This window comes from Vidua macroura, chromosome 27, assembly GCF_024509145.1.
Source record: "Vidua macroura isolate BioBank_ID:100142 chromosome 27, ASM2450914v1, whole genome shotgun sequence".
NCBI classification, from domain to species: Eukaryota; Metazoa; Chordata; class Aves; order Passeriformes; family Viduidae; genus Vidua; species Vidua macroura.
Window position 1 is genome coordinate 6,219,267 of NC_071597.1, and position 27,700 is coordinate 6,246,966.

The 27,700-nt window shown below is 54.7% G+C and overlaps 1 protein-coding gene across 1 annotated transcript; it reads left to right on the forward strand.

Annotated features, from left to right (window-relative positions):
* MRC2 (mannose receptor C type 2) lies at window positions 1-27,700 on the forward strand. The gene is made up of 30 exons (XM_053999993.1): window positions 1-190; window positions 11,156-11,554; window positions 11,830-12,003; window positions 12,210-12,374; window positions 12,547-12,660; window positions 13,341-13,484; window positions 13,981-14,169; window positions 14,940-15,094; window positions 15,367-15,474; window positions 17,859-17,974; window positions 18,112-18,260; window positions 18,377-18,594; window positions 18,815-18,957; window positions 19,382-19,484; window positions 19,573-19,711; window positions 19,963-19,998; window positions 20,490-20,650; window positions 20,968-21,035; window positions 21,299-21,399; window positions 21,496-21,641; window positions 22,054-22,168; window positions 22,250-22,413; window positions 22,626-22,734; window positions 23,185-23,423; window positions 23,511-23,679; window positions 23,853-24,002; window positions 24,279-24,398; window positions 24,886-25,065; window positions 25,471-25,497; window positions 26,374-27,700. The coding sequence occupies exons 1-30, from the start codon at window positions 76-78 to the stop codon at window positions 26,592-26,594; spliced, it is 4,437 nt and encodes a 1,478-aa protein (XP_053855968.1). The 5' UTR covers window positions 1-75; the 3' UTR covers window positions 26,595-27,700.

A 27,700-nucleotide genomic window follows, 5' to 3' on the forward strand; every position in this document is an offset into this window, starting at 1 on the left:
CGCGGCCCCGGCCCGGCAGGAGCGGCAGGAGGGGCCCGAGCGGAGCGGAGCGGAGCGGAGCGGGCAGCGCCGGGAATGGGGCGCGGCTCAGCGGGACCGCGGTCCGTCTGCTCCCCGCTGTGCCCCCCACTCCGCGGCCCCCTCTGCTGCCTCCTGGGGCTCCAGCTGGTGCTCGGCGCTGCGCACCCAGGTGGGACCGCGCTCTCCCTCCCTCCACTTTTCCGAGTTTTCTTATCGGGGGGAAAAGGGGGGACGAGGAGCCAAACCACGTCGAGGGGCCAGACCAGGGCTGGGGGATCCCCCCCAGGCCGGGCTTCTCCGGGGAGGGGGCGGTGGGGCTCCCGCGCTGGCGCGAAGGCCGGGGGGGGCCCGCCTCGCTCTAACGCGGGTCACGTCGCTGTGGCTTATTTCCTCGCGGAATGTTTTATTTGCTTTTACTACGGTTTGTTTTACTCCATCCTTGTCCGGTCTTGGTGCCTTCCGCCGCGTTTTCTTTCTTTTCTTTTCTTTTCTTTTCTTTTCTTTTCTTTTCTTTTCTTTTCTTTTCTTTTCTTTTCTTTTCTTTTCTTTTCTTTTCTTTTCTTTTCTTTTCTTTTCTTTTCTTTTCTTTTCTTTTCTTTTCTTTTCTTTTCTTTTCTTTCTTTTCTTCTTTTCTCCAGTTTGGTCGGGTTGTGTTTTCTTCCCGTTCCGCCGCGTTTTCACTCCCTTTTATCACTCCTGAGTTTAACTCCCCGCGCCGAACGGCCACGCAGCGCCTGCCGAGGCCAGCGGAAACGCTTCCGCGGCCGCGGAGGGGGGGGGCAGGGGGGCTCCTGGGCCGGGGGCGGCCGCCGGCTCGCTGCGCTCCGCAGCCCCGCTCCGGCCCTTTGTCTTTCCGGGGACGGCAGTTCGCAGAGCGGGAGGTCGGGAAGGGGGCGAAGGGGTTTGTTGGAGCTTGCTGCCCTCTCCCATCCTGACCCACTCCCCTCTTCCGTCGCGTTTATCTTATGAAAAAGTGCCCTCCAGAATCGGGGCCCAAGTGAGTATTTGCAAAGTTCTTTTATTTATTATTATTTTTTTTTTCCTCCTAGTAACTCTAAACAATAAAGTGAATGGATTGTATTTTATCTTGTTTTAACCTTCTGAAGGCAACATGAGCCAGACACTGGAGGCTCCTCTGCGTGGCCCCTGAAGTTGCCGTTTGAGACTTTTCAACCCAGGACAGTCTAGCCTAGAACTAAGGAACTGCTTTTGGGGCTTCCTTGAATTATTTTGGCCCTATTGAGAAAATTTTAAGATTTGAAAAGAAAGCAAAATTGGCTATTTTGCCTGAAAATAACAACTGTAATCCCCTGGCCTATTTTGTCAGAGTACATTCAGCAAATCCAAAGCAGATTTGGAAGAGGCAGTATAGGAACACACTGATCCCCTCCCCCATCTCCCCTTGCCCCTCCAGGGCTTTCCCCTCTCCCCTCAGTCTCACAGTGCCTGGGGCTGAGCTGCCTTGCTCAAGGGGCAAGCATGGGGTCATGGACATGATGACACTAGACAGCAATCCCATGCCAAGCAAGGGGTCAGTTCTGGCTTCAGAGGAGAAACTGCTTGGCTGGGAGATGGAGAAAGTAGGAGGCAATGGGAAAGGAGACCCCTGTACCCTGGGGCATTTGGTCAGGGTTTGCTGCTGTTTGGTGGACATCTCAGCTGGACTTTCCACAGCTGAATTCCTGTTAGACCTCCCCATAATTTACTTGAGAGCCATGAATTCCTCCTTCTGTGGGCTTTTAGGGAGTTGTTTCATTTCAGCAAGGTTTTTCTACCTTTACAGGCTGATTCTGGCTGTTTCATCCCAAAAAATGTCAGTGGGATCCAAGTCTGGCAATTCCGAGGACAGAGGCACCTCTATCCTGGCTGTGGAGCCGGAGTGGTGGCAGCCGACCTCATGCTGGGCCTGGGCAAGGAACAAGGCAGCTTTCAGCGGCCGCCAGCCTGCTGGGCCATGTCACTCAGGCCTTGCTGGTGCTGAGCACCCTCAGCTCTTTCTCCTCCCCATCCCTGCTTTCAGCTGCTCCTGCCCTACATCAGTCCTGTTTTGGACCTGGTGGATGAAGAGGGCAGAGAATGGCTCCAGTGGAGGTGCCACATCCAGGATCCTCCACCACCAGGCTGGATTGCAGCTCAGAGAGGATCCTTACTGGCAGTTTGGGATCAGGATGGAGTAATCCCAAGAGTTCCTTGTTCCCAAGGTCACTTTCAGTGGGGGCCAGCCCAGCAGAAAAGCACTGATTCCCCTGGGGAGCTCTTGCTTCTTTGAGAGGTTTGTGCCAAACCCTGACCTCCAGGACAGCCAGAAAGGTGGAGCTCTACTCCAAGAGCTCTGCTCTTGACAGGAGGTTTGGGGCTCCTTGGTGGAATATCTCCTTCAGTTCACCCATCTGTGCAGCATTGTGTGGGCACCCACATACCTTCTCAGGGAAACAGAGGCAGCAGCTGCCATCCTGCCATGGCTGCATGTCTGACAAGGTCCTTGTCTCAATGCCAGGACTTGGTGCTGGATCGACTTCCCACCTATTCAGTGCTCAGTGTAGGTCCTGCCAAGTCAGCTGTGGGGCAAGAGAGAACGCAAAAGGGACCTGGAAAGAATTTACAGCCTGTAGAGCAAATAGAGCAGCCATTACATGAATATCCTCCCCATTTTCCCCTTCCTAATGGAAATAGCTTGTTGCATGGCAAATGCAGCCCCAGTAAATTATATCTTGATCTTCTTCAGACTGTTTGGGAGCAGGAAAAGGGGTCAGAGGTGTTAGCTTTGCTGCTGGAGCCTGGCAGGGCACAAGGGACAGTGGAGACTTCACCTCCCCACCATCTGCAGCCACAGCAGCCACTAGGACGTGGCAGCAGGGTTGACGATGGTGCTTGTTGAGAATGACAAGAGTGAAAAGAGATTTAATGTTCCATGCAAAACTGTTCAACTGCAAATCTGTCCCCTTCCCCTAAAGCCACCCAGCTGGTGTGGGGACCCCTGGAGGTTTCCCATGGGGAGGTGCTCCTTGCCAGCATTTGCAAAGGCATTTTCATACATTGAGGTTTTGGTGATGGTTAAAGCCACGTTGCAGATTTTTCTCTCTGGTTTCATTTTCTCTCTGGCTGGATTTTGCACCTTTCCCTGCAGACAGAGGCACTCTCCTTAAGTATTACTTCCTTAAGTGTTTTCCAAAGAAACATTTTGCCCCAAAATCAAAGCAAATGTGTGCTGAGGGTGTTATCATCCTTCTGTACTAAATAATTTTTTCCAGATGATAAATCCATCACAAGAGGCTCTGGTCCCATTGCCTCAGTGGGTGCTTGGAGCAGGGAAAGGAAGGCTTTGGTCCAGCTCTGCCAGCGGTCACAGTGTTACACACTAGATTATCATGCCCTGCTCAGCTCCATGAATGTGGCTGGATCTTGGGTGAGAGGGGGAGTGGTAGCTGTCCTCCCACCTACTCCAGCCCAGCCTAAGCCAGCATTTCCTGAAGGGTTGTTTAAGCAATTTGTAAAATTTGGTTCTTCACGTGCAGTGAGGAGAAGGACTTTAATTATTCTGAACTGTGCACAGCTCAAAGAGCATCAACATTTTTCTCATTCCTAAGATTGCTTGGAGCCCAAAAGAGACCCACACAGATGCTCTTGTTCTTAAAGAGCCCATCTGTAGTTTCTTAAGGATTAGAAAATGATTAGTGGATTGACTTGCAAATTCCTGGGAGCACTCTTTAGTCTGGGAGAAAAGGTTTGGTGGTTTCAGGGGGCACAAAGTATTTTCCAATATAATTTCCATCCCACTGCTCAGTCCTGCACTGTACTTTGTGATGTCGCAATAGGGACGCATATGGGATTTTCCACGTAAAACAGCCTTGTTTGCAGGATGGCGCATAGGTGGAATGGACAGACTGAGCTTTTCCCATTCCTCCATCTGAATCATGAGGCTCTGTAGTAAAGGCCCCATTACCCCAGTAATGCCTGGTCTGGAAGTGCTTGGCATGAGGCAGACAAAGGGCAGCTGGTGGGAAGTTTCATAGTAAATAAAATTTTAATTTTAAAAATATAAATATATATGTGGAACACCAGAGGCTGCCCCTGGTAGTGTGAATGTTCTTGAGTTTGGTGAATAGGGGTGTCCCTGTCCAGAGACAGTGATACCACTGCTCAGGGAAGTAACATTAGGAGTGGTACTGGAAGAACAAGGGAGGAGAAATCTATGGATCTTTCATCATTTTGGGGGGAATTTCTTTAGTAGTTTTGAAAAATTTGGTAAGTCCTCAGTGAACTGTGCTGGAAGCACCTTGTCTGTGAGGACATGTCAGGGCTGTCCTGGACGTCACATCACACCACTGGCCAGGTTACTGTCCAGGGGGTCTGGAGTGCTGGTGGGTGAGGGAATGGGGACAGTCAGAGGATCTGGGGCCAGAGCAGTGCTCAGGGGTGAGTGTTTGGCCACTGTGTCCTGGGATAGTGCCTTTGCCTCTCCCAGTGTGTTCTTGGTGGGTCCATTGCACTCCTCCATCCTGGCTGGAGCCCATTAATGGATGGTGCTGCCTTCATCTCCCTATGTTCCTTGGGAGTCAGAACCTCTGGACAAATGCAGTTGCTGCAAGGCTGGAGCCTGGGCCAAGTCTAGGGAGAAACTGGGAAAAATTTCCATCCTTCTATCCTTTGCTGGGTACCAGAGGGCAGATTCTGGGGCTCTTGTCTTCCTTGTGGCCACTGATGTGGTGAGTCCTTTGGGCTGTCAAGGGATAAGCATCCCTTCTGGAATGCATTCATTCATCTGTGACCCAGGCAGGATGCTGGGAGAATGGGCTTCTTAATGTCTGCAGAGAGGCTGAAGTGAAGTATGTGGCCTCTTTTCAAAACCTTTATGAGACAGCAGGAGTGAGCAGGGTGGTAGGTAGCCATCATAGTTGCAGCCAAGTAAGGAGCTCATCTCATACAGCTCCCTCCATATAAACAGCAGCTTCTCTCTGCTGGGCCAGCCAAGAGGAGTTTCTCAGCTCCAAGTGCACATCCAGCTTCTTCATACCCCCAACCAGACTGTCAGAAGCTTCACTTTCTTTTTTGTAGCAAGAGGTCCTTAACTCCCTGAGGTCTGTTTTTAGAACAAAACAACAACCACCCTCTTTTATTTTGGAGCTTGGCTTGGAGCCCCTAGAGCTGCTTCTGGCAAGTCTGGCCTCAGCCAAGCCTCAGGGTTGTGCTGTGCTGGGTGAGTCTGTGGGATGCTGGGCATCATTTCTCATTTGCTGTAAACCTATAATTTAGGAGCGCCACGGGTGGGGGCTGTGTCTCCTCTCAGCTCTGGAGCAGATGGGACTGATGCCTGTCCTGAGCCAGATGTGTCCTGGGCCTGCCGGAACAGCTGCATTTCCTTCCCTTTTTTTTTTTTTTTTTTTTTAGTCTGAAGTTCCTCTCTAAGGAGTTGCATGGAGTTACTGATGCCAAAAGCAGCTGGGGAGGAGGTAGAGCCGTGATGTCCCTCCCACAGGCTAGGAATGCTCTTGTGTCATGTGATCGCTGGCAGCAGGGATGCTCTGGCTCTCCTGTTGGGAGCTCCCATGGACACACCTGATGCTTTTGTCACTGTTTCCCATTCCCAGCCCGCAAAGGATGCACAGGCTCCTTCCTTCGCCCAAAAAATTGGCACTCTTCATGGCAGTGGCTATGCTTTTTGCTCTTCTCCACACCAAGACAAGTAAGGATGGCATCAACCATGCCTGGGCTGACTGCTGGAGCTGGGCTTTGCTGGGAACTTCTCTCCAGGAAGGGGATTTTCCTCCAGGGGAATAATTTGTCCAGTAATATGAAATTCAAGATGGAGTTGGGACTTTTCTGTGACCCTGCTGTATCCCTCAGCAGATCTGACTGGACATGGTCAGGGGGCAGTCCTGGGGTCCTGCCTTCCCAAATGTTGCTGAAAGGTGAATCGTCGGGCTGGTCTCTCCCCATTTCAGCAGTTCCCTCTCTTCCTTAGGGCTGTGAAAGCTGGGCCCAGCTAGGGCTCTGTCAGGTGAAACTCTCCTGTGTTCCATGAGCAATGATTTTTGGTTCTTTGTGGAGTCCCAAAATGGCTTGGGTTGAAAGGGTCCTTGAAGACCACCTCCTTACACCCTCTGCCATGGGCAGGGACACCTTCCACTAGTAATGGGCTGCTTCAAGCCTCATCTAGCCGGGCCTTGGACATTCCCAGGGGTGGGACAGCCACAGATTCTCTGGGCAACCTGTGCCAGGGCCACTCCACCCTCACAGGGAAGAATTTCTTCCCAATGTGCCATCTAACCCTGCCCTCCTCCAGCTTAAAGCCACTGTCCTGTCACTCCAGGCCCTTGTCCAAAGTCCCTGCCCAGCTCTCCTGGAGCCCCTTTAGATACTGGAAGGGGCTCTAAGGTCTCCCTGGAAACTTCTCCAGGCTGAACATCCCCAGCTCTCCCAGCCTGTCTGCATTTTTTGGTCTTTTTTTTTTTTTTTTTTTAATTCCAGGGAAATTTTTCTTCTCTGCTGCTGATCTTTTCCCCATACTTGGTGCATCCCCACATCCCCACCATGTTTATTGTGAATGAGTTCCCACTTCCTGCAGTTTTTCACTCATTGGTGCCATGTGGGTTTCAGAGCCACTGCTCAGCCTTGGGCTGCAAAAATGGGCTGAAAAGATGGTGGTTTGGAGTAGATGGCTTGAGGCTGCTGTGCCCTGTTTGCTGGCAGGTTAGACACATTACTTGAGGAGGTTCAGGCTGAAACAGGGATTCCTTTCTGCACCTTGTGAGTGAAGGGTGGATTTCTTGCTGCAGGACGTTACAGGTAAAACCTTTCCTGGGCTCACAAGTCCAAATTAAGGTGTTAATTAGCACAGGGGGCTGCAGCCCCTGAGGGAGCTCGTGAGTCTCGGAGTGCCAGTGGAGCCCTGTTTGCTGGCATGGCTGGGGCACCTTGTGGGCTTCAAGGCTTTGCTGCCTTTACCGGCTGGTTTTGAGCAAATCATATCCATCGTGTGTCTGCAGCACAGGAACCGCTGAGAGAGATCCGTCCCTGTGGCTCAGGGTGCGTTCAGCCTCCTGCACAAGCAACTTGGAGCTGTGTTTTTTGGGACATCCCACATAAAGGGGAACCTTGAGTGAGAACAAGGGCAGGGAGCACCTTTCCCAGGGCAGCTGCAGGGCAGGGCTGAGTTCCAGAGGTTTGCAAGGGGCTCTGGCATCACACAGTGCCATGATCACCCTCACAGAGGAGCCAAAGAGGTGGTGGGGGCTAGCAGGGATGTGGTATCAGAGCCTTGCAGCGCTGACATTTTGGGGACAGCATTTGTGAAAGTTGTAACTGAAGCCAGAGCCCTGGAGCTGCTCCAATCCAGGATAACTGGGGCCAGGGTCCTTTCTTGAATTTGCTCCCTACTGGTGATAGGAGAGTGACAAATGCAAGGGAGCAGGGATGCTCTGGGTGTTGTGGGTGGCTGAGCTGGAATGTGCTTGAGGCTGGGTGATGCCAAGGATGCCCATCCATGCTGTGCTGCAGGGCTTTCTCTGTCCACTATCCTTGTGGCCTTTCTCATTCAGTGCTGCCCACAGTCCCCATAATGGCTGAAAGTTTGTGAAGTTTTCCATGTTTGCTTGGGGGTGGTAAAGCTGTTGTGGGAAGGGTTGGGCTGAGTTCCTTCAGTTCAGGCTTCCTGCTGGCCAAGAAATTGGGGTTTTTTTGAGTAAGAAAAAGAACCTGGAGCCAGCAGAGGGTGTATAAGCTCTCCTGAGGGCTGCCTCAAAAAAGATGGATGCTTCTCTATCTCTGCAGTGTTCAGCCACCAGTGCCGAGACCAGTTTCTCCTGTGGTGCTCAGTCATGAGCACCCAGTATTTCCCACATGGGTGAAAAGAGTGTTTCTGCTGGCAGTGTCCTGCTTTCAGTCCCAGTTCCCCCCATCCCCACCATCACACTGCCTTGTAGCACCAGCTGCTTTCCATGATCCCATCAGTAGGATGAAGGCAGCATCCCAGTGGCTGCATGGCTGGAGCAAGAGACCATCCTTGATGAAAGTATGTGGGATTTTGCTTTGCTTTCACAAGTCCTCCACAGAGGAGGAGGACCAGGATGTGATGGGTCAGAGCTGCTCCAAGCTGGCTCTGCTCAAAAGAGGGAGGAGGCAGGAGGGAGAGACGGAGCATGCCAATAGCAGCCCTGGTTTAATTTTGGTGATTCCAGGCAGAGCATCCAGCAGGATTGTATTTTCCAGTGCTCTTTGTCTTGTGCCAGAGGACATCTCCTCTTTGGGAAGGATCTGCAGGTGTTGCTGTGGCTGGGTTTGCATAACTGGGGAACGTTTGGAAACCTCTGCTGTGTGATTTCAGGTCCACAGGTAGGTACCAAAACCTGAGGAACATATCTGAAAGGAGTCAGCCATAGTTGTGTCATGGCTACTGAGGGCAGTGCAGGAGAGCAGGCCCTGGAAGGGATGGGAGCATTCCCAGTCCCTTTGGGATGCTCCTCTGGAGCCATCTCCTGCAAGGATTGGGTTTGCTCTGAAGAATACCAGCTTGGGAAAAGGGATCTATTGATCCAAACTTGCCTCCACCCACCCAGCTACACTTCTATTCTGGGGTCAGGAATGCTGAATGCTCCTTTCAGTGCCCAGGAGCTTATCCAAGCACCACTGCCAATGTCATGGACACCATGGACCCAGTCAACCCCAAATTCCATAGAAATAAGGGAAAGAAAGGTGTATTTTTGATGAAGCACAGATTTCCTGCCTTATGTTGAGCTCAGGTGGGTTGTCCTCCCAGCTCCTCCCCAGCAGCGCACAGCGAGTGGTTTTGCTGGAACTGCTGGTAGGGGTGCCAGGGCTGAGCTGGTGCTGGAGCTTTCCCAATCCTCCACAGCCTAGCAGACACTGGGGACACACTATGTGGCCTCTCCTGCCTTCTTTGAGCAAAGGGGCTGAGCTGCTTGCAGCATGCAGGGGCTGCCCAAATCCCGTAGCCTATAATTTCCTGCCTCCAGCTCTTCTCTTTTTAGAGTAAAATGGTATTTTGTGCTTCTCTGGCCCTGGGCCTGTCCCTTCCAGTCTGGATGGCTTCCTTGAACACGGTGCTACTGCAGGAGCACTGGTGAGTGTGGCCCTTGCATGGTGCTGCCAGCCCCAGTGTGGCACTGAGCACCCTGACACTGATTCCTGAGCTGCTCCAGGGCTTTTCCAACCCGATATTAATTGTTTCTTGCAAGACAGAGTGTCCTGTTGCTGATGCTCCCTGTGGTGATGCTCATGGTAGAGCAGCTTTTTCTGTTCTAAGGAGCAAAGCAGTGGTGTTTGGCTCCTTGCAGAGGAGCCATTGTGGGATCAGGCTGTGCCCCAGGGAGGCCTCATCCTGCTCCAGTAGGTCACAGTACTGATGCTACATCACCCAAACCTGCTTAAAGACGCCCATAACCCTGGTGCTGGAGGGGTTTCGCTGCCATCACTGTAGGTGGGAAGGGGAAAGCAATGGGCTGGGTGTGGCATGGGTGGTGCTGGCATGGGGAGAAGGTGTTTGGTGGGAGATGAGTTGGTCTCCCACTGTCCGGGTCGGGATCAGGGCAGTTCCAGCTGGAGAAACACCACCACCAGCTTAAGGAACCTGAGCTTCAGACAGCCAGAATCAGCCCTGTCTAGATTTTTGTTTATTTTCTCACTTGCCATGATTTAAAAAATACTTTCAGTGAAATGAAATGCTTCCCTTAAATTAAATAAAGCCTGCAAACAAGCTTCACTTTTGTTTATTTGACATCATCAAATAAATGTTATCTGGGCTGGAGAAGGGGCCTCTGTCATAATTTCAGACCCAGAGCTGGGTCGATGCTGGAACTCCAGAGAAATGGGGATGTCTGTCTTCCTCCACTTCTTTTTCTCTTTCATACACAGGGCAGAGAAGTTCTGTGAGCCAAGATGTTTGTTGCTTGAATGTGCAGGAGCTGGGGCATGGTGAGGTTGTGGGGAAGTAGGAAATGAAAAACTTTTTAGCCCAAAAAATTCATACAATGGCAACAAACCAAAGCAAACCAAAGCTAAATATAGTGGAGCCCGTGAGTTCACTTGGACTTCTGGTGAATGTTTGTGGTGGAAAAAAATGGGATGTGTTATAACAAAGAACAACAAAAGTGGTGGTGTTGATGTGGTGCTTTGGGAAGATTCTTGCTGGGGTGTTGGGGTGAGAAGAGACAGTGACAAGCCCTGAGGTGGCGTTTTAGCTTAGAAACATTCATTTGAAGAAATAAAGTGTCTTTTAAATATGACACATCAGCTGGAGCAGCATGTCCCAGCATAATGTCTGGGATTTACTGGTTTATGCAGGTTTTGGGATAAAGTCACATGGTGGAATGGCCTCCAGTGATGCTGGGGGTCAGGGAATTTCCTTGGGGAAGCATGGTTGGCCTGTGGCAGCAGGCAGGACTGTGGGATGTGTGTGGAGTTAGGGTTGATCTTGGCCTGTCTTCCCTCGTCGGCTGCACCTCTATCTGCCATCAGCGATTCCCCTCACTTGGCTTCCTCCTTCCAATGCCTGGGCTGGGATTACAAAGGGTCCTGACATGACATTTTGTATTTGCTTGGGCTGGGGCTGTGCAGATGTTTTCCTTCACAGGATGGGAGACTTTGCCCAGCAGTTCCTGTTTGCTCCACAGTTTTTAGCAGGTCCCTAAACACGCATAGCAGTGATGGATGCGCTATTTTCCTGCTCTGTTTTTCTCCACCTGGAGCAGATGGCTGGTGCCAAAGCCATTGGCTTCTCCAGCACTGGCATCATTGCAATGCCTGGGAATGCTGCAGCCAAGCACTGCCCATGGGAGGTCAGCTTTGAACAGCTCTAACGGTGCAGTTAGAGTGGGCAAGCACTTTGCGCTGGCTCCAATGCCCAAGAGCCACCCTTGGTGATACCACACTGGATACAGACACCTGCCTGTATCACTCTGCCCAGAGCCCACCAGCAGGAATGGGCACCGGGGCAAACCCTGAGTCAGTGCTGAAGGGAAGTGGTGGCCCCCAGTGTTCCGGGTGCTGTGCCCAGGGATGCATGCCAAAACTTGCTTTGCACAGAGCCGGATGTCCTGTTAGGACTCAGGGCCATGCACGGCACATACTGAATCTCACCCAGTGATGCTTTCACCCTTTCCATTTGTTCTTTCCCCAGACTCCAAAGTCTTTCTCATCTACAACACGGGCACGCAGGGCTGCCTGGAGACCAAGGACTCACTGGTGCGACTGGCCAAAGGTTGCAATGCCAGTACTCCAGCCCAGCAGTGGAAATGGGTCTCCCGAAATCGCCTCTTCAACGTGGGAGCCATGCAGTGCCTGGGAGTATCATGGCATGGGGCCAATGCCACAGCAGGGCTGCACCTCCTGGCCACCTATGAGTGCGACCGCGAGTCAGTCAACATGCGCTGGAGCTGCCGTGGGCTCGGGGAGCAGCTCTCCCAGCATCTAGGTGCCCGCCTGGGCAATTCCTCCCTGGACAGGGGGGACCAGGTCCATGGCTCACAGTGGAGGATGTATGGCACCGAGGAGGATCTGTGCTCCATGCCCTACTCTGGTAATGCCTCATTGGGCATTAGTGTTGTCCTGTAACCCAAACCAACCTCAAAATGTGAACTGAGGCTGTGGTGCTGCAGCAATTGGGTCCTGCCTGAGAAGCTCAGTCCCAGCTTGTTGGGGCTACAGAACCAGGCAGGATCAGGGTGATGGGGAGTGGGAAGCCTCTGGGCACCCCATAGCCCCCCACACTGGGCCAGCCTGCACTCCTCACCCCAAATCTCCCTCCAGCCCCCATAGACACATCCTCAGGCAAGGGCTTCTCTTTTCCCTCAGAGATTTACACCATCCAGGGCAACTCTCATGGGAAGCCCTGCACCATCCCCTTCAAGTACGACAACCAGTGGTTTCACGAGTGCACCAGCACAGGACGGGAGGATGGGCACCTCTGGTGTGCCACCACCCAGGACTATGGCAAGGACGAGCGGTGGGGCTTCTGCCCCATAAGGAGTAAGTAGGGGGACACATCCCATGGGAAAAAGCAAAAACCCCGTGCCGGTCCCTCTTGGGGACTTCCAGGCTTCTCGTCTCCCCCTGTGAGCAGTCTGCAGTGCCAGGGCAGCATGTTATTGAGGTTTATTTGGTTTGGGTTTTTTTGGGTTTTTTTGGGGTTTTTTTTCTTTTGTGTCGGGTGCTCACCCTGCTCATCCCCACAGGCAATGACTGTGAGACCTTTTGGGACAAGGACCACCTCACAAACAGCTGCTACCAGTTCAACTTCCAGTCGACACTGTCATGGCAGGAAGCCTGGAATAGCTGTGAGCAGCAAGGGGCCAACCTGCTGAGCATCACAGAGATGCATGAGCAGACCTACATCAATGGTGAGATTCTGGCAGCCTATCTGTGCACTCCTCATCTGGGACAGAGCTGATGGCACTGTGGGCATTGCCACTGCCAGTTTGCTCTCCCTGCTCTGAATTTGAGTGGTGACAAGCTGGGGACTGAGCTGGGCTTGGGGAACTGATTCTGCCCCTCTGCCTGTGTTGGCTCCAGGTCTGTTGACTGGGTACAGCTCCACACTCTGGATTGGCCTGAATGACCTGGACATCAATGGAGGCTGGCAGTGGTCAGACAACTCACCCCTCAAATACCTCAACTGGGAGAATGGTGAGACAGGGGAGGTTGTAGCGGTGATGAGGCTTGAGGAACACCCTGTGACCACTAGAATTGGCCCCATGGCAAGGGAGGTGGCCTGGGCTGCTGCAGGGGGACAGAGAACCCCAGGGGCCTGTGTAACAGCCTGGGACATCTGTGGAGCTGGAGCAGGGACACAAGGTGCTAAGGGGGAATTGGCCCTCTGCAAACACTCGTTGACCCTGTGGATAACGTGGATTGATATTCCTTGTTTGGCGGGTTGCTGCATCCCTACTTAGTGCTGGAGTGTGGCCGAGGAATGGTCCCCAGCTGCAGACACCTATCCCTAATCCTGGGGTACTCAGAGGGAAGACGGCCCATTGGTCATGCCTGGTGCCATCACCCAAAGGCACCTGGGGGAAAACAGTGATACCCTTGGAGTAGGTTTGAGGACAGGTGGGAGAAGTTCAGGTCTGGTATTTTGACCCCCTGACTGCTATTGATATTTCCAGGTAAAACAGTGACCCTTTGGGTTCTTGTGCATTGAGGCACTATAAATAATCCCGGGCATATTTGGGTCATGTCTTCATTGTGCAAAATAACAAAATAAAAGGGGTTTTAATGGTGTTGAAGCTGGGAAAGCTGCATTGGTGGCTCTGTCCTGGCTCCTCTTTATCCCCAGTAGCCTGTCCCCTCCTTATCCCACTCTCCAGACCAGCCTGACAACCCCAGTGAGGAGAACTGCGGCGTGATTCGTACCGAGTCATCCGGGGGATGGCAGAACCGCGACTGTGGCATCGCCCTCCCCTATGTCTGCAAGAAGAAGCCCAATGCCACGTCTGACCCCTTCCTGACAGGTGAGCAGGGGATGGCCAGCACTGGAATGGGCATCTGTAACCCATCTGAGTGTGCTCCCATCCCAGCATGGTCAGGGGATGCTGCCCATATAGGTACCCACGGTGTCCTCAGCTTGCTGGTGTCCTAGGTGTGCAGAGCAGGGCTTGAGCTCCTTAAATTTAGGAAAAGTCATCCCCAAGGAACATTTCCAAGAAGTGCTTGGTGCCATTCCAGGTTGGGTGGTAAGGGAGGGATGGAGAGCAGCCAGTCCCCGTGGTCCCCAGGGGAAGGGATGCTCTCTATTCTGCTCTGCCCTCATTCCTCTGCAGACAGAAGGGCTTTTGTTTTGAAGCCACCATTCCCACATCTTGCACTGCTTATTATATTTTGGCTGTGGCTTTCCCACTGTGCTTTGGCTTCGTCTGCTGAGCACCCGTAGGACTGCGGTCCTTTCCCTGCCAAGGAGAGGGCTGGATAGCTGGGCAGGAACCCTCAGGCTGCCTTGTGTCCTGACAGACTCGTGGTCAGAGGTGAAGGTGGACTGCGAGCCCAGCTGGCAGCCCTTCCAGTCCAACTGCTACCGGCTGGTAGGAGAGAAGAAGAGCTGGCAGGAGGCGAAGAAGACCTGCCTGCGGAGCGGGGGTGATCTGGTCAGCATCCACACCCTCTCTGAGCTGGAATTTGTCACCAAGGAGATCAAGCAAGGTAAGAGGAGTTTGCTGTGCCAGCAGCCCTTTTTCTGTCTTATGGGGTTCATGGAAAAATCCCTGGATGTGCTGGAAGCTGCAGAGTTGACTTTGTGCTTGTGCAGGGAGCAGAAGTCCCAGGCTGGGAGGTGCTGTGTTCCTTGGAGGAGCCCATAATCTGGATGCATTCTCCATGCAGCAAATGTAAAAGCTGTTCCCAGAGCCTGCAGTGCTGAGTCAAAACTACACAACTGCAGCTGGGAATGGTGCTAGTCCCAGCTAGTTAATGTAGGAAAAGATGGGAAAAAAAATTCCTGCTGGACTTGCTGGAGGAGGCCAGCAAGGAGGTATAGGAGAGTGGAGGAAGGAGAGGAAATACTGCTGCCCCCAGGCTGGGAGCAGACTGGGATGTGCTGGAAAGGAATGGTTGAAAACAAGTAGTTCACTGGACCTGAGCCTGCAGACCTGAACTTTTACTCCCATACTGCTAGCCCCTCTCTGAAAGCTGCAGGCAAATGTCCCTGTGTTTCCCACTCTGGGGATCCATGTCCTTGTATTTCCCACTCCAGGGGTCCATCCTTGCAGGCAAGAGCTGCCCTGCCCTCTCCTGCCCTCTCCTGCCCTCTCCTGCCCACTGGCACAAGGAGATCAGAGCTGAACCCTCTGAGTGGGTTTTGGCAGGTGCTGGTGCAGAGACCATTTCCATCACGAGAGCTGAGGTCATGGGGGGTTCTGCACGGGGTCAGCCAGGAGGAGGGAACTTCACTCCCTCCCTTCCTGTCTTGGCAGATGTGGAGGAGCTCTGGATTGGCCTAAATGACCTCAAGCTGCAAATGAACTTCGAGTGGTCAGATGGGACACCTGTGAGGTTCACGTACTGGCACCCCTTCGAGCCCAACAACTTCCGTGACAGCCTGGAGGACTGTGTTACCATCTGGGGACCAGTGAGAACCTGGAGGGGTGGGGGGTTATCCTGCACCTCTGCAGGGAGCTCCACAGCATTCTCATTGCTGAGGAAGGCATTCCTCAGGGAGTGTCTCCAGCTGGGTTTAGCTTAGCTCATCTGAGCTATTGGGATGGGAGGAATCCATCTCATCATCCTTGGGGATTTAGTGTAGGGAAGGAAAGTCTTTGGACCCAAGGTAGGGGTGAAGGGGCTGAGACATTCCCCAGGCTGTCAGATGGGCTCATTGCCACTCTTCTTCCCACCTTGCAGGAAGGGAGGTGGAATGACAGCCCCTGCAACCAGACCCTGCCATCCATCTGCAAAAAGCCTGGTCGGGTGAGCCAGGAGAAGGAGGAGGATGACCATGGGTGCCGAAAGGTGAGGGGCACTTGGGGCAGCAGTGGTTCTGGCTGCTCCACGGCTCTGCATGGTGCTCGAGGCTTCAAAGGGACCTTTCCCTAAAACCATTTTGGGGAGCCCCGATGAGCAGCACCCAGAGCAGCTGGTCTGTGCCTGAGAGCTGCTGAGCTGGAGCACTTTGGGGCTGCTGAGCCCCTTGCTGCTGTGGTGGAGGAGTCCATGGGAAGAAATTGGACACAACACACATGCATCTGGGCACATTGTCCACGACTCTCCCCATCAGGCAGCCTTGGCTGCCAGCCGGAACATTGATTTTATCCCCCCTTGCCTCTCTTTGTGCCAAAACACACGAGCACGTGGGAGCCTGGCAGGATGGAGGTGGCTGCCAGCCCTATGCCTTGACATGATGGCAGGTTGCCTCCTCCACGCAGGGCATGGGCATTCTGGGGACACCAAACCAGCAGATTCTCACTCACCCGTGCCCTGTCTCACCCGTGCCCTGTCTCAGTTTCCCCAGCTGTCGCATAAGGCTGAAGCCGGCCTGTTCCCACACTTGCTGGGAAGTGGCTTTTGTGGTTCTCTGCAAAGCCTCCAAGCACTGAGTCTGGCAGCACTGTGGCTCTTGAACCTCTCCCAGCCTTTCAGAGCTGGCCAGCATGCTTGTGCCCTGACTAGCAAGCAGCCACTCCAGGCCAGCTCCCAGAGGTGCTGCTGGGCTCCTTCCATGTCCTTGCCCCATTTCTGTCAGCTGCTTGACTCTGCCAGAGCTCAGGGGAACACAGCAGCCAAGAGAGCTGCCATCCAGAGGCAGATTTAAGGGCTGCCAGAGGTAGCTGGAAGAGCCCCCATGTCCACAGGTGCTGGGGATGAGACACTCGGTTGCAAAGTTCTGCTACCAGCATCTGTGTGTCCCCAAAGCAGACCTGAGGACTCCCTATTCAGATTTAACTCCCTCCCGGCTCTCCAGCTACAGTCTTATCCTGGCCCTGGGTGCCCAGCAGAGATGCACTGGGAAACAAACTGTGATGGATGAATAAACCAGTGAACCAGTGCAAGGGACAAATGAACCAAGAACCATCCTTCCTCTACTTCCTCATTCTCAATGAGGACTTCTGCCACCCAGAGGCAGAAGCTGGTGGAGAGGAGGCACATCTTGCTCAGGCATTTGGTCCTATCCACTCCAGCCACTGTGCTGTTTTTTCATGGTGGCCTTGCTGCTTTTCCCCCCCTTTAAAAATCTCCTTTATTTCGGAACAGCCTTAAAAAGGATAGAGGATAGAGGTTAGAGGTTAGAGGATAGAAGGATAGAGGTTTGGGCAACGGGAAAGGCAGATCAGGAGAGGGATGTAGGGGCACACTGAGATTGGAAACTGGAAGCAACACTTGGGGTTGGGGATCCAGCCAAGAAAGGAGGCCTGTCCTGGTCCTCTTTTAGATCACAGGGATTTGCTGTGGTGCTCAGTGTGTGGGAGTGCACTCTTGGAGTATTAGGGGTGCTGAGGCCGTTGCTGGTTGGGGACCCATCTGGGGAGATTGCACTGTCTCAGGACAGGCCTCCTTTCTTGGCTGCTCAGTTGCATCCATGCTGTTCCAGAGGGACCCAGCTTATGGGTCTGTACCTGGTTTTGCCAGCTTCAGAGAAAGGCTGTAGGAGCAGGAACTTGGGGGAAAAACTGGGATTTGCAGTTGTTTTCATTTCCCAAAGCTGCTCCCCTGCTTCCTTCCCCACTGTGCTGATGACACTGCATATGGCATGTGCCCCTATTGTCCTTCCAATGCCCGGGGGACCCAGGAGTAGAACCCTAGTGATGCTTCCCCTTCCAGGGGGTCCCTGAGCCTGGGGCCACTTGGCTCCTTGGCTGAGCCACTTCACCCTTGTGAAGGGTGTGTCCCCCCTCTTGCAGATGAGCCTCCATGTCCCTCCCCACTCAGCCACCACTGCTGCCAGCCTCAGGGCCACCCTGCTCCCTGCTCTGGCAGAAAACAGACACTATTGTGTCTCCAACCCCGGAGAGACTCCAACATCAACAAGGCGAGGGATTAAAGCTGGCTGTGGTGGTACTCGCTTTGGACTCAGTCCTGTAGTGTAAAGAGGAGGATTGTGTTCCCCTGCCTGTGCCCCGGCTGGGGCTGGACTCTGGCAGAGAGAGCTGTTTCCCCAGCTTTGAAGCTGCCTGGGTGTCTGTTTTCCCTGTATCCATGTCCTCTGGGGCCAGGGGCTTGTTGAAGCTCAAAGCTGAGTGGGATCAATCTGGGGCAGCTGGGGGCAGGAGACCTCCGAGAAGAAGGTAGAAGCGGTGGTGGGGAACTTGGGATGTTGCTCTCGTGCCCTCGGATTGCTCCCATCCTTCTGGGGAGGTCCAGGTGGACAGTGGTGGATGTTCCCTGTCACCCGTCCCCAGGGATGGAAGTGGCACAGCCCATCCTGCTTCTGGCTGGGTGAGGATCGTGTCCCCTACAGTGACGCCCGCAAGACGTGTTCTGACTACAGCTCCACGCTGGTTACCATCACCAACAGGTCAGTGCCATGTCAGTGGTGGTGGGTTTGCCCCAAAATGAGCCTTGCAAGGTGGGGAGTGACTTCGAAGGGCTGGAGCATCATGGGCAGCTCAGTGTCTCAGCTCGCTGTATCGCCCACTCTCACTGTTCCTCCAGGTTTGAGCAGGCATACGTGAGCAGCCTCATTTATGGCTGGGATGGGGAGTATTTTTGGACAGCTCTGCAGGACATCAATGAGACAGGCGCGTTCCGCTGGCTGAGCGGTGATGAGGTGATGTACACTCACTGGAACCGCAACCAGCCCGGTAAGGGATGGGGATGGGATGAGGACTTCCCTTTCATGCAGGGCGGGGCTGGCACTGCCCCTCAGCACAGTCCAACTCTAAGGCTGGCATCTCCCCTGCTCTCCTGAGCGCTCCAGGTTACAACAAGGGTGGCTGCGTGGCCCTGGCCACCGGCAGCTCCATGGGGCTGTGGGAGGTGAAGAACTGCAACACCTTCAAGGCCAAGTACATCTGTCGGCAGAACCTGGGCACCCCAGTCAATCCTGAACTGCCCGGTCCTTTCCCCACGCCTAGCCTCACTGCCACCTGCCCCCCAGGATGGAGCTCCGACCCCAAACTTCGTCACTGCTACAAGGTGAAGGGGGGTTGGACAAGTTGGTGTGGGGGTGCACGTGCGTCCCCAGTGCAGGGGAGTGAAGGGGCACATTTTGGTGCTTGCAACAGGCACTCCACAATCCTGTCTGGGGCTGGACGGCAGCACTGTGACCTGGGACATGGCTGCCTGCAGGTGGGAACAGGGCTCTGCTCCTGTTCTGCTGCTGAGCCCCCCATGCTGTGGGTTCCTCCTTTCCCAGGTGTTCAACTTTGAAAAGCTGCAAGAGAAGAAGACGTGGATCACTGCACAGGAATTCTGCCGGGAGTTGGGAGCCCAGCTGCTCAGCCTAGGAAGCTACGAGGAGGAGCATTTTGTCGCCAACACCCTTAACAAGATTTTTGGGTGAGAGGCTGGGGGCATCAGTGTCCCAACTCCTGGTGTGTGCTTGCCACAAGCCCACAGCCCTCCTGTTGGTCTAGCACATGTGGATGGATGGATGGATGGATGGATGGATGGATGGATGGATGGATGGATGGATGGATTTCTCTGAGCACAGACTGATGTACAGAAGGTGCATCAGTTGGTGTGGGTGATGTGGGAGATGTGCAGGAAGTTCAGTGTAATTTGGGGATGGAGCTTGGGTTTAAAGCAGCTCCAGTCCTGAGATGGCATGCCTGTTATCCCAGTATCTTCAGGTGTGTGGGGATGGCAGGCTTTGAAAACAAACAGAAAAAGCCTTGATTATAAATATATATTTGTATATAAGTATAAACCCCTGTGATTTGAAGGGGGTTGTGTACTCACCTGTCCCACTGGGTCCCCATAGGGAGTCAGAACCAGAGCTCCATGAGCAGCACTGGTTCTGGATCGGCCTGAACCGGCGGGACCCTGCTGGGGACCAGAGCTGGAGGTGGAGCGACGGGCTGGGGGTGAGTCCAGGGGGCATTTGAGTTGTGGGAGGGACAAATCTGGTGCTGGTGGAAAGGACCAACACTGCCCATCTCTCTCAACCCCCAGTTTTTCTACCACAACTTTGACCGCAGTAACTATGATGATGATGACATCCGGAGCTGTGCAGTGCTGGATCTGGCCTCCCTGCAGTGGATGCCGATGCAGTGTGAAGCCCAGCTGGACTGGATCTGCAAACTGCCTAAAGGTACTGGCAAAGGGGTCCTCAAACCCATCAGCTGTGACTGACCTGGAGGAAGAATGGGCTGTGGGGTGGTTGAATCCTTGGGAGGAAGGAGGGTGATTCCTAATTCAGGGACTGGGAGAGGTGCTGTCACTTTTTGGGGGAATTTAGGAGGGGCATTCTGCCATTGTAGCCCATGGATGGTTTGCAGAGAAGCATCTATGGGAACATCCCAGCCTGCACACTACTGACAACTTCCCTTGCCCTTTCTCCAGGTGCTGATGTGAAGGAGCCGGAGATCACAACCCAAGGTGTGTTAGCCACAGCCTTTGGAGACAGTCACAGAATATTCTGAGTTGGACAGGACCCACAAGGACCATTGAGTCCAGCTCCTGGCCCTGTACCCCAACAACCTCACCCTGCCCTTGAGAGTGTTGTCCAAACATTCCTTGAGCTCTGGCAGCCTTGGAGCCATAGTTACTGCCCTGGGGAGCCTGTTCAGTGCCTGACCGCCCTCTGGGGGAAGAACCTTTTCCTGATATCCAACCTCATCCTCTCCTGACTCAACTTCAGGTCATGTATAGACCACCTGATGTTTTCAATGGGTGTTTGCTGCAGTGTTATTAAGAGGAGGATGGATCCTGGGCAGGGTTGTAGGAGGGAGGGGAACCCAGACATCCTGCTGCAGCTCCGTTGCAGGAGAGGGACGAAAGCAAAGCAGCCCAACTCAGGACCTGAGTGCCCTGGCAGGGTACCATGGCAGGGGTGTCAGTCTCAGTGTGACACTGGTCTCTGCCTGCAGGCAGCAAAGAGTGGGTGAAGTACCAGGAGGCCGAGTACAAGTTCTTTGAACACCACTCAACATGGCTGCAGGCACAGCGCATCTGCAGGTGGTTCCAGGCTGAGCTGGCGTCAGTGCACAGCAAGGCCGAGCTGCACTTCCTGGGCCAGAACCTGAAGAAGGTACCAAGGAGACAGGAACTTCCCAGGGCACCAGTGGCCGTGGGCTCTGCTGCCTTGTGGGCTGCTCCTCCTTGTCTTCTTTCACCCTCTTCTGGAAGGACCATATTTGGGGGTGCTGGGCTTTGCTGGGATCATGATGGATTTGTGTGGTGGCTGGTCCTGATGCCTGGGGGTGGGTTTGAGGCTTATCAAAGTGATGTTTTTTGCCTTGCTTTTGTAAGCTGGGGAAGGGTGTCTGATCCCCATGGCAGCCTGAGTTGCCCCCAAAGACCCTCCAGTCCCTGAAGGGCACTGATATGTCTTCTCTGGACGTGCAGTTCTCCAGGGGCCAGGAGCAGCACTGGTGGATTGGGCTGCACACCTACGAGAACGACGGGAGGTTCAAGTAAGTCACAGACATCTACTGTATCCCTGGACGTCCCTACACTGCAGTCTCTATCACATCCCCACACCACTATGTCCCTGCACACTACTGTCTGCATATCTCAGAGTGCTATGACTCAGCAGTTGCATCTCGGGGGTCTCATCCTGGGGTGCTGGGCTGGAGATTCCTCCTCCAAGAGAGCAGTGGTGGGAAATGCTCCGAGTTAGGGCATTCAAGTGGTCCCATTCACCAAGTCACTGCTCATCCTCCTGATGCTGTTCCAGGTGGTCTGATGGGTCCCTCCTCAACTTTGTCTCTTGGGCACCAGGCAAGCCTCGGCCCATCAGCAAGGACCGGAAGTGTGTGTACATGACAGCCAGCCGAGGTGAGGGCAGGGCAGGGCTCCACATGGGGCTCTGAGGGGCTGGGGCACTGGTACCGGTGCAGAGGGGCATCATGCCCAGCCTGTCCCTTCCCACAGAGGACTGGGGGGACCAGAAGTGCATGACAGCACTGCCTTATATCTGCAAGCGAAGCAACGGGACAGCTGTGAAGCCTTCCCTCTCTCCGGTACCTGCTGCCACAAGTGGGGGCTGTCCCCAAGGCTGGCTGCCCTTCCTCAGCAAGGTACCGCTGGAGGGAGAGGGGACAGCAGGATGGGAGAGGGGATGGAAGGATGGAGAGGTGATGGCTACTTCGTGGTCTTCCACCAGCCCTGCAGAGGCGTAGAGGGGGTGGCTGCAAAATGGCAGGATGGAGATGCCTGCACATGTTTTGTGGGGAGTGCTGGGGGATGCATTTACAAGGATGCTGGGAGACATGCTGTGGGATGGGGAAGGTGGAGGTGTGTGCACAGGTTTGCCAGGAGAGATGTGGAAGGGCCAGAGGGGTTGGAGGGTGGCATGCATGAGGGTGTGAAGGGGAGAAGGACCATTGGGGCAGAATGGGGCTGGAGAGGGTGGCTAAGCGGGGAGGGTGCAGGGCTCAGCGTTGGGGTCAGCTGCACCTCCTGGCCCATCCTGTGCCCCTGCCTGTGCAGTGTTTCAGCTTCAATGGCCACAACAAAGGCGAGATAGTGAAGTGGCCGGAAGCGAAGCAGGTGTGCGAGAGCCAGGGCGCCATCCTGGCCACCATCGCCAGCCCCCTGGAGCAGGGTAGGTCTCCTCTGCCCCATCACCCCATGAGAGTTCTACTCTGCCAGGGGTGGTCCTCAACATTTCACCTGTCACTCGCAGCCTTCATCACATCCATGCTGCCCAACATCTCCTTTGACCTCTGGATTGGTCTGCACGATGTCCAGGGGGAGTTCCAGTGGGTGGAGGGGGAACCGCTGCAGCATGTGAGCTGGGCACCTGGAGAGCCCTCAGGATGCAGCTCCTCCAGCCCCAATGACAAGCCGGTGAGGGAGATTCCCCATAGCACCCCCATCCCCCAGGAAGATCTCAGTGCCAGGCCCAACCTTGGAAAAGGGAAGATTTAGTGGGCTGGGGTGGCTCTCTAAGGGCAGTGCAGTATGCAGCCCTGCAGGGTGGGGATTTCTGGCATGGGAATCTCTGTGGTGTAGGACAACAATGCTAAGGGAAGTGCTGACCTTGTGGTTTGGCTGTGCAGACCAACTGTGTTGTGGTGTGGCATGGCTCACCCCCCCTCTTCACGGGACGCTGGGATGACCGGAGCTGCCTGGAGGAGAAACATGGCTATGTCTGCCAGCGGAGCATAGGTAGGAGCGGGATGAGGGGACAGCTCCAGCTCTCTTGGCTGGGGATCTGCCACTGCCACCCCGGTGCCCCATGCTGTGGTGGGACTGGGGAGCTTGGGGCAATGGGTTTAGCTTGGGGAGACAGACTTAACTTGGGCAGGTGGGTCCCTGGTCCCAGCCTTTTGTGGGACAGCCCGAAACCTGTGCGCACCAGCCTGGCTTGGTGTGTCCCCACAGGGATGTGCATCCTGGTGGACAGCTCCTAGGTGAGGATGGTGATAGGGTATCACTGCTTGTCGTTCCTGGGGACATCCCTCTGCCCTCCCCAGTTGCACCAGGATGTCGCCAGGTGCAACCAGCACAATACTGTCAGGGACAGCCTGGCCTGGGTAGGGATGGACAAAAGGGTGACCCACCTGGGATGCAGGAATGTCCTCTGTGCCCCCTGACCATGTCTCTTTGCTCCTCCAGACCCGGACCTGAGCCTTGCACAGGCACCATTCCCCCCTTCTCCTACCGGCACCCTCTTTTACCACAACAGCACTTACCGCATCCTGCAGAAACCCCTCAGGTGGCACGAGGCACTGCTGCTCTGCGAGACCCTCAATGCCACCCTGGCCACCATCCCCAACCCCTACAGCCAGGCTTTCCTCACGCAGGCCGTCAGCAGCCTGCAGGCTCCGCTCTGGATTGGGTTGGCCAATGATGAGGTGAGGGAAGGGGGCAGGCACCTGGGGCACAGTTGCCCAGAGGAACCACAGCAGCCTCCCAGGCACCTCCTCCCTTTGGTGTTCCAGGGAGGCCGGAGCTACTCGTGGCTGACGGAGGAGAATCTCATCTACACTAACTGGCAGGATGGAGAGCCCCAGCAGATCACCGGCTGCTCCTACATGGACACAGACGGGAGCTGGCGCACAGCTGGCTGTGACACCAAGTTGCAGGGGGGCATCTGCCAGCTCCAAACAGGTGCTGGCCAGGGGCCCTGGGGTAGTCTGGGTGGGGTGTGACCAAGGGCTGTAGACGGCATCCCACCAGGGACCTTCTGGAGCATGTCCTTGTGGGTCTGGGTGCACCAGTGTGCTCTGGGACTCCAACATCCTGTGCCCCACCACACCTTTAATGTACCATATGCTCCACAGGTCACCCCCGCATGCACAAGTGGACCTACAGTGGCAGCTGTCCCAAATCGTTGGAGGACTCATCCTGGATCCCCTTCCGGGACCACTGCTACACCTTCCACATGGAGATTACTCTTGGGCAGAAGGATGCTATGAAGAGGTGCCAGAAAGGTGTGAGGGAGCTGGGGTGGTATAGGAGGGTGATGCATCCTTGGAAATGGAAGCGAGTGGGATCCCCAGGATGTTTGTGGGTGCAGCAGAGCCCCCTTGTCCCTGTGCCCCTGTCCAGCCTTGGTCAGCCATTGACTCCTTGCTGTTCCATGTTAGGGTTCCGCAATCATCATGTGGTTCACGGTTGGGTCCTGAACTTTGTCCTGTTGGGCACTGCTGCGCCCTAACTCAATCCTCTCAGTTCCGGGCTCCTCCATGACAGTCTTCCCTCTGCAGTTGGTGGCACAGTGTTGTCCATCCAGGATGAGATGGAGAACGTCTTTGTGTGGGAGCATCTTCAGGCGTACGAGGGCCTTTCCAAGGGGGCCTGGCTGGGCATGACCGTCAACCCCAAAGGTACAAAGGAAGGAATGAGGTTTGAGATACTCCCCCAGGCACCTCCATGAATTCCCACCAAGTCTGTGGTGAGCGGAGGAAGCCCTTGGTGGTGGCACCAGTGTGGAGGGCTCATACCATAGTGTGACCAGGTGCACCAGTGTGGAGGGCTGTGCTGGACATACTGTGTGTGTCCGCCTCTGACTTAGTGGGATAGGAAACCCAAAGCAACCTTCAAGGCACTGGAGCCTGCAGATTCAGGAAGGTGTGCTGTAGCCCCTGGTCCACCCCATCACACCTCCCCACCATAGAATCACAGAATCACGGGATGGTTTGGGTTGGAAGAGACCTTAAGGCCAATCCAGTACCACCTCTTGCCATGGGCAGGGCCACCTTCTACTAGACCAGGTTTCTCAGAGCCCTGTCACACTTCCTTGTACTTTCTGAACTGGGGCAAAGGTGGGGTGTCCTCTTCAGCCTCCTCAAGCCTAATTTTCCCATTTCCCAGGTGGCACCTTGGTTTGGCATGACAACAGTGCTGTGAACTACTCCAACTGGGGCCATCATGACACGGGGCCCAGCATGCTTAGCCAGAACAGTTGCTACTGGATCCAGAGCAGCAATGGCGTGTGGCGTCTAGGCTCCTGCACAAACGTAACCATGGGGGTCATTTGCAAGATCCCCCGAGGTAGGGCCACCTCTGCTGCCCGAGGCTTCTGGGCTGATGTAGGGTGAGCTGGGTGTCTGGGCAGGGTGGTGCATGGTAGAACTGTCACAGTGGCAGCACCAGCCACATGTTTTGGGTAATTCCAGTGCAGGGGCTTGTATGGGTTGGTGTTGGGGTCTGCAAGTCTCCATTTGGCTCAGTGATGGGCTGTGCATGTCTCATTGGCTGCGTCAGCTCCTTGGGGTAGGATGAGGCCGGTGGGACAGGGGTAGAGCAGAGCCAGAGGACCACCCCAGCTATTTGTCACCCATTGCCCATGTGGTGCAGCCCTGGGAGCAGTGCAGGGTGTGGGTCCAGAGGTGCTGGTTGTGGGAAGATGGGAGGGTGTCGTGGCTATGCACTCACCTGTCTGTGTTGCCATTGCAGTGGAGGAGAGCAGCTTTTCCAGGGCAGGTGAGTAGCACCATCAGCCTGGGCATAGTACTGGGACTAGAAACCAGGACTGGTTTCTGTGGCTGTGCCACAGTCCGACTTGTGTAAGTAATGAAAGGAATGGGGTTTATGTGTGGGGAATGCCATTCCCAAGTGACTTTGGCCTTGACTTAGGACTCCTCAGCAGCAGGAGCCATCCTTTCATGAAGGTGTATGTCTGCCCAGCCGCTTGCCAGACTCTCCTTCCAGTGCCCACACTGCCTGGTCAGTCAGGGAGATGGCCAGCATGTCTGCTGGTAGGATCCCAAAGATCCATCCCAGGCAGCTGCTAAATGTTCATACACACCGCGAAAGATCCAAGGAGTCTGCCCAGCTCCAGGAGGTCTGCCGGGAGCAAGATGTCCACAAACCACCAAAGCAGATTGGCAGAGTCGCAGAATATGCTGAGCTGGAAGGGACCCACCAGGATCAAGGATCATTGAGTCCAGTTCTTTAAGTGAATGACCCATATGGAAATCAAATCCACAGCCTTGGTGTTATTAGCATCATGCTCAAACAACTGGGCTAATCTCATTCCAGTCCTGTCCTGCTCTGACCCACCACAGGGGAAACAGGTTCCCCAGGGCAGTGGTCGGCCCCAAGACTGCCAGAGCTCAGGAAGTGTTTGGCCAGCACTCTTAGGCACAGAGTGGGATTCTTGGGGTGTCGTGTGCAGGTCCAGGAGTTGGACTTGGTGGCCTTTGTGGGATCCTTCCAACTCAGGACATTCTAGATTCTAAATGACCCTGCCCAGAAACACGAGTCTGGCTGGAGCCCCACCAACGCCAGCCTCTCCTGCAGGCTGAGGAGGGAACAGGAGCCATCTGTCTGCCTCTCAACAGCCTTTCTTCCCTGCAGCTCTGCCGGAGAACACAACAGCCATCGCAGTGGTCGTGCTGTCGACGCTGGCACTGTGCACTGTGCTGGGGGTCGTTGTCTTCCTGTACAAGCGTCGACAGAGCACAGAGCGCAGCGCCTTTGAGAGCGCTCGCTACAGTCGCACCACCTCCAACCCCAGTGAATCTGCCGAGAAGAACATCCTGGTGTCGGACATGGAGATGAATGAGCAGCAAGACTAATGGCAGAGGGGACGCTGGGGATGGGGATCTGGGGAGGGGGGAGGATGGAGAGCATCACACATGCTATCCCCATGGTGCACGGGGCAGGGGTGGCAACAGGACTGGTGTGGCAGGGCAGGGAGAGGATCTGGGGTCAGAGTTGCGGTCCAGCCAGGTGGGCAAGAGGAGCCAAGGTCCCTCCTGCCCTGCATGTCACTGCCGTCACCTCTGGGCTTGTCCCCAGCTGCTGGGATTTTGCCTGCAGCAGCTGTGGTGGCTGCTGGCTAAAAAGTTCAGGGCTAAAAAGTTTTGAGAGAAGTTGCTGCGCAAGTTTGAGAGCTTTCCAGTGGCATGAGCAGGCTCCAAGAGACCTTTGCCTTGGGAGAAGGCAAGCACAGGGATTCAGGGCCCTGCAGCAGGCTCTTCCCCCAGGAACCAATCTGTTGTCCATGAAGACATCCTCCCAGGCAGGAGGTCTCCAAAGGCGATCTACCTCCCCTCTGTGTGCAGCAGCAAGGGCCCTGCCAGCTCCCAGCCCCACCACTGTGCTGCTCCTTCCCTCTCTTCGGCCTCATCCCCACCTCCAGCAGAAAGCGGCAGAGACACGGTTGCAGCGATCCCAGTGTGGAGCCCCACAGGATCAGAGATGGAATCCTCTCCTCCTTGGCACATTCCTAGGGCTGTGTACACCCCCAGTGATGCTGTGGCAGCTTCTCTGTTCTGTAAGCCAGAGCTTGTCCCATTTTCTTTGATATGTGTGTCCCCCAAATAACTGCACGGGAGAGCACCACAGCAAACTGCTGGCCAAACCACTCTGGTGGGAGCACCCTCAGCACCCCAGACCCCCACAGGAGGAGTTGGATGCCGAGGCAGGAGATGCTGCCAGAGATCTGGGACCACTCTCTGTGCCTTGCCAAGCAGGGATGGCGTGGGGATGGGGTCACTTGCCACTGGTGCCTTGTTGGGCCCAGAGGGCTGGGGATCAGTGCTGTAGGGTGGGGAGGATTTGGAAGTTTTGGTGGTTTTGAAATTGGTGGTTTGTTGGTTTTTTAAGGAAATTATGGTAGCTTTTGTTGCTATACTGTACTGAGTGTGTGCTGAATATATACATTTTTTCACACAGCTGA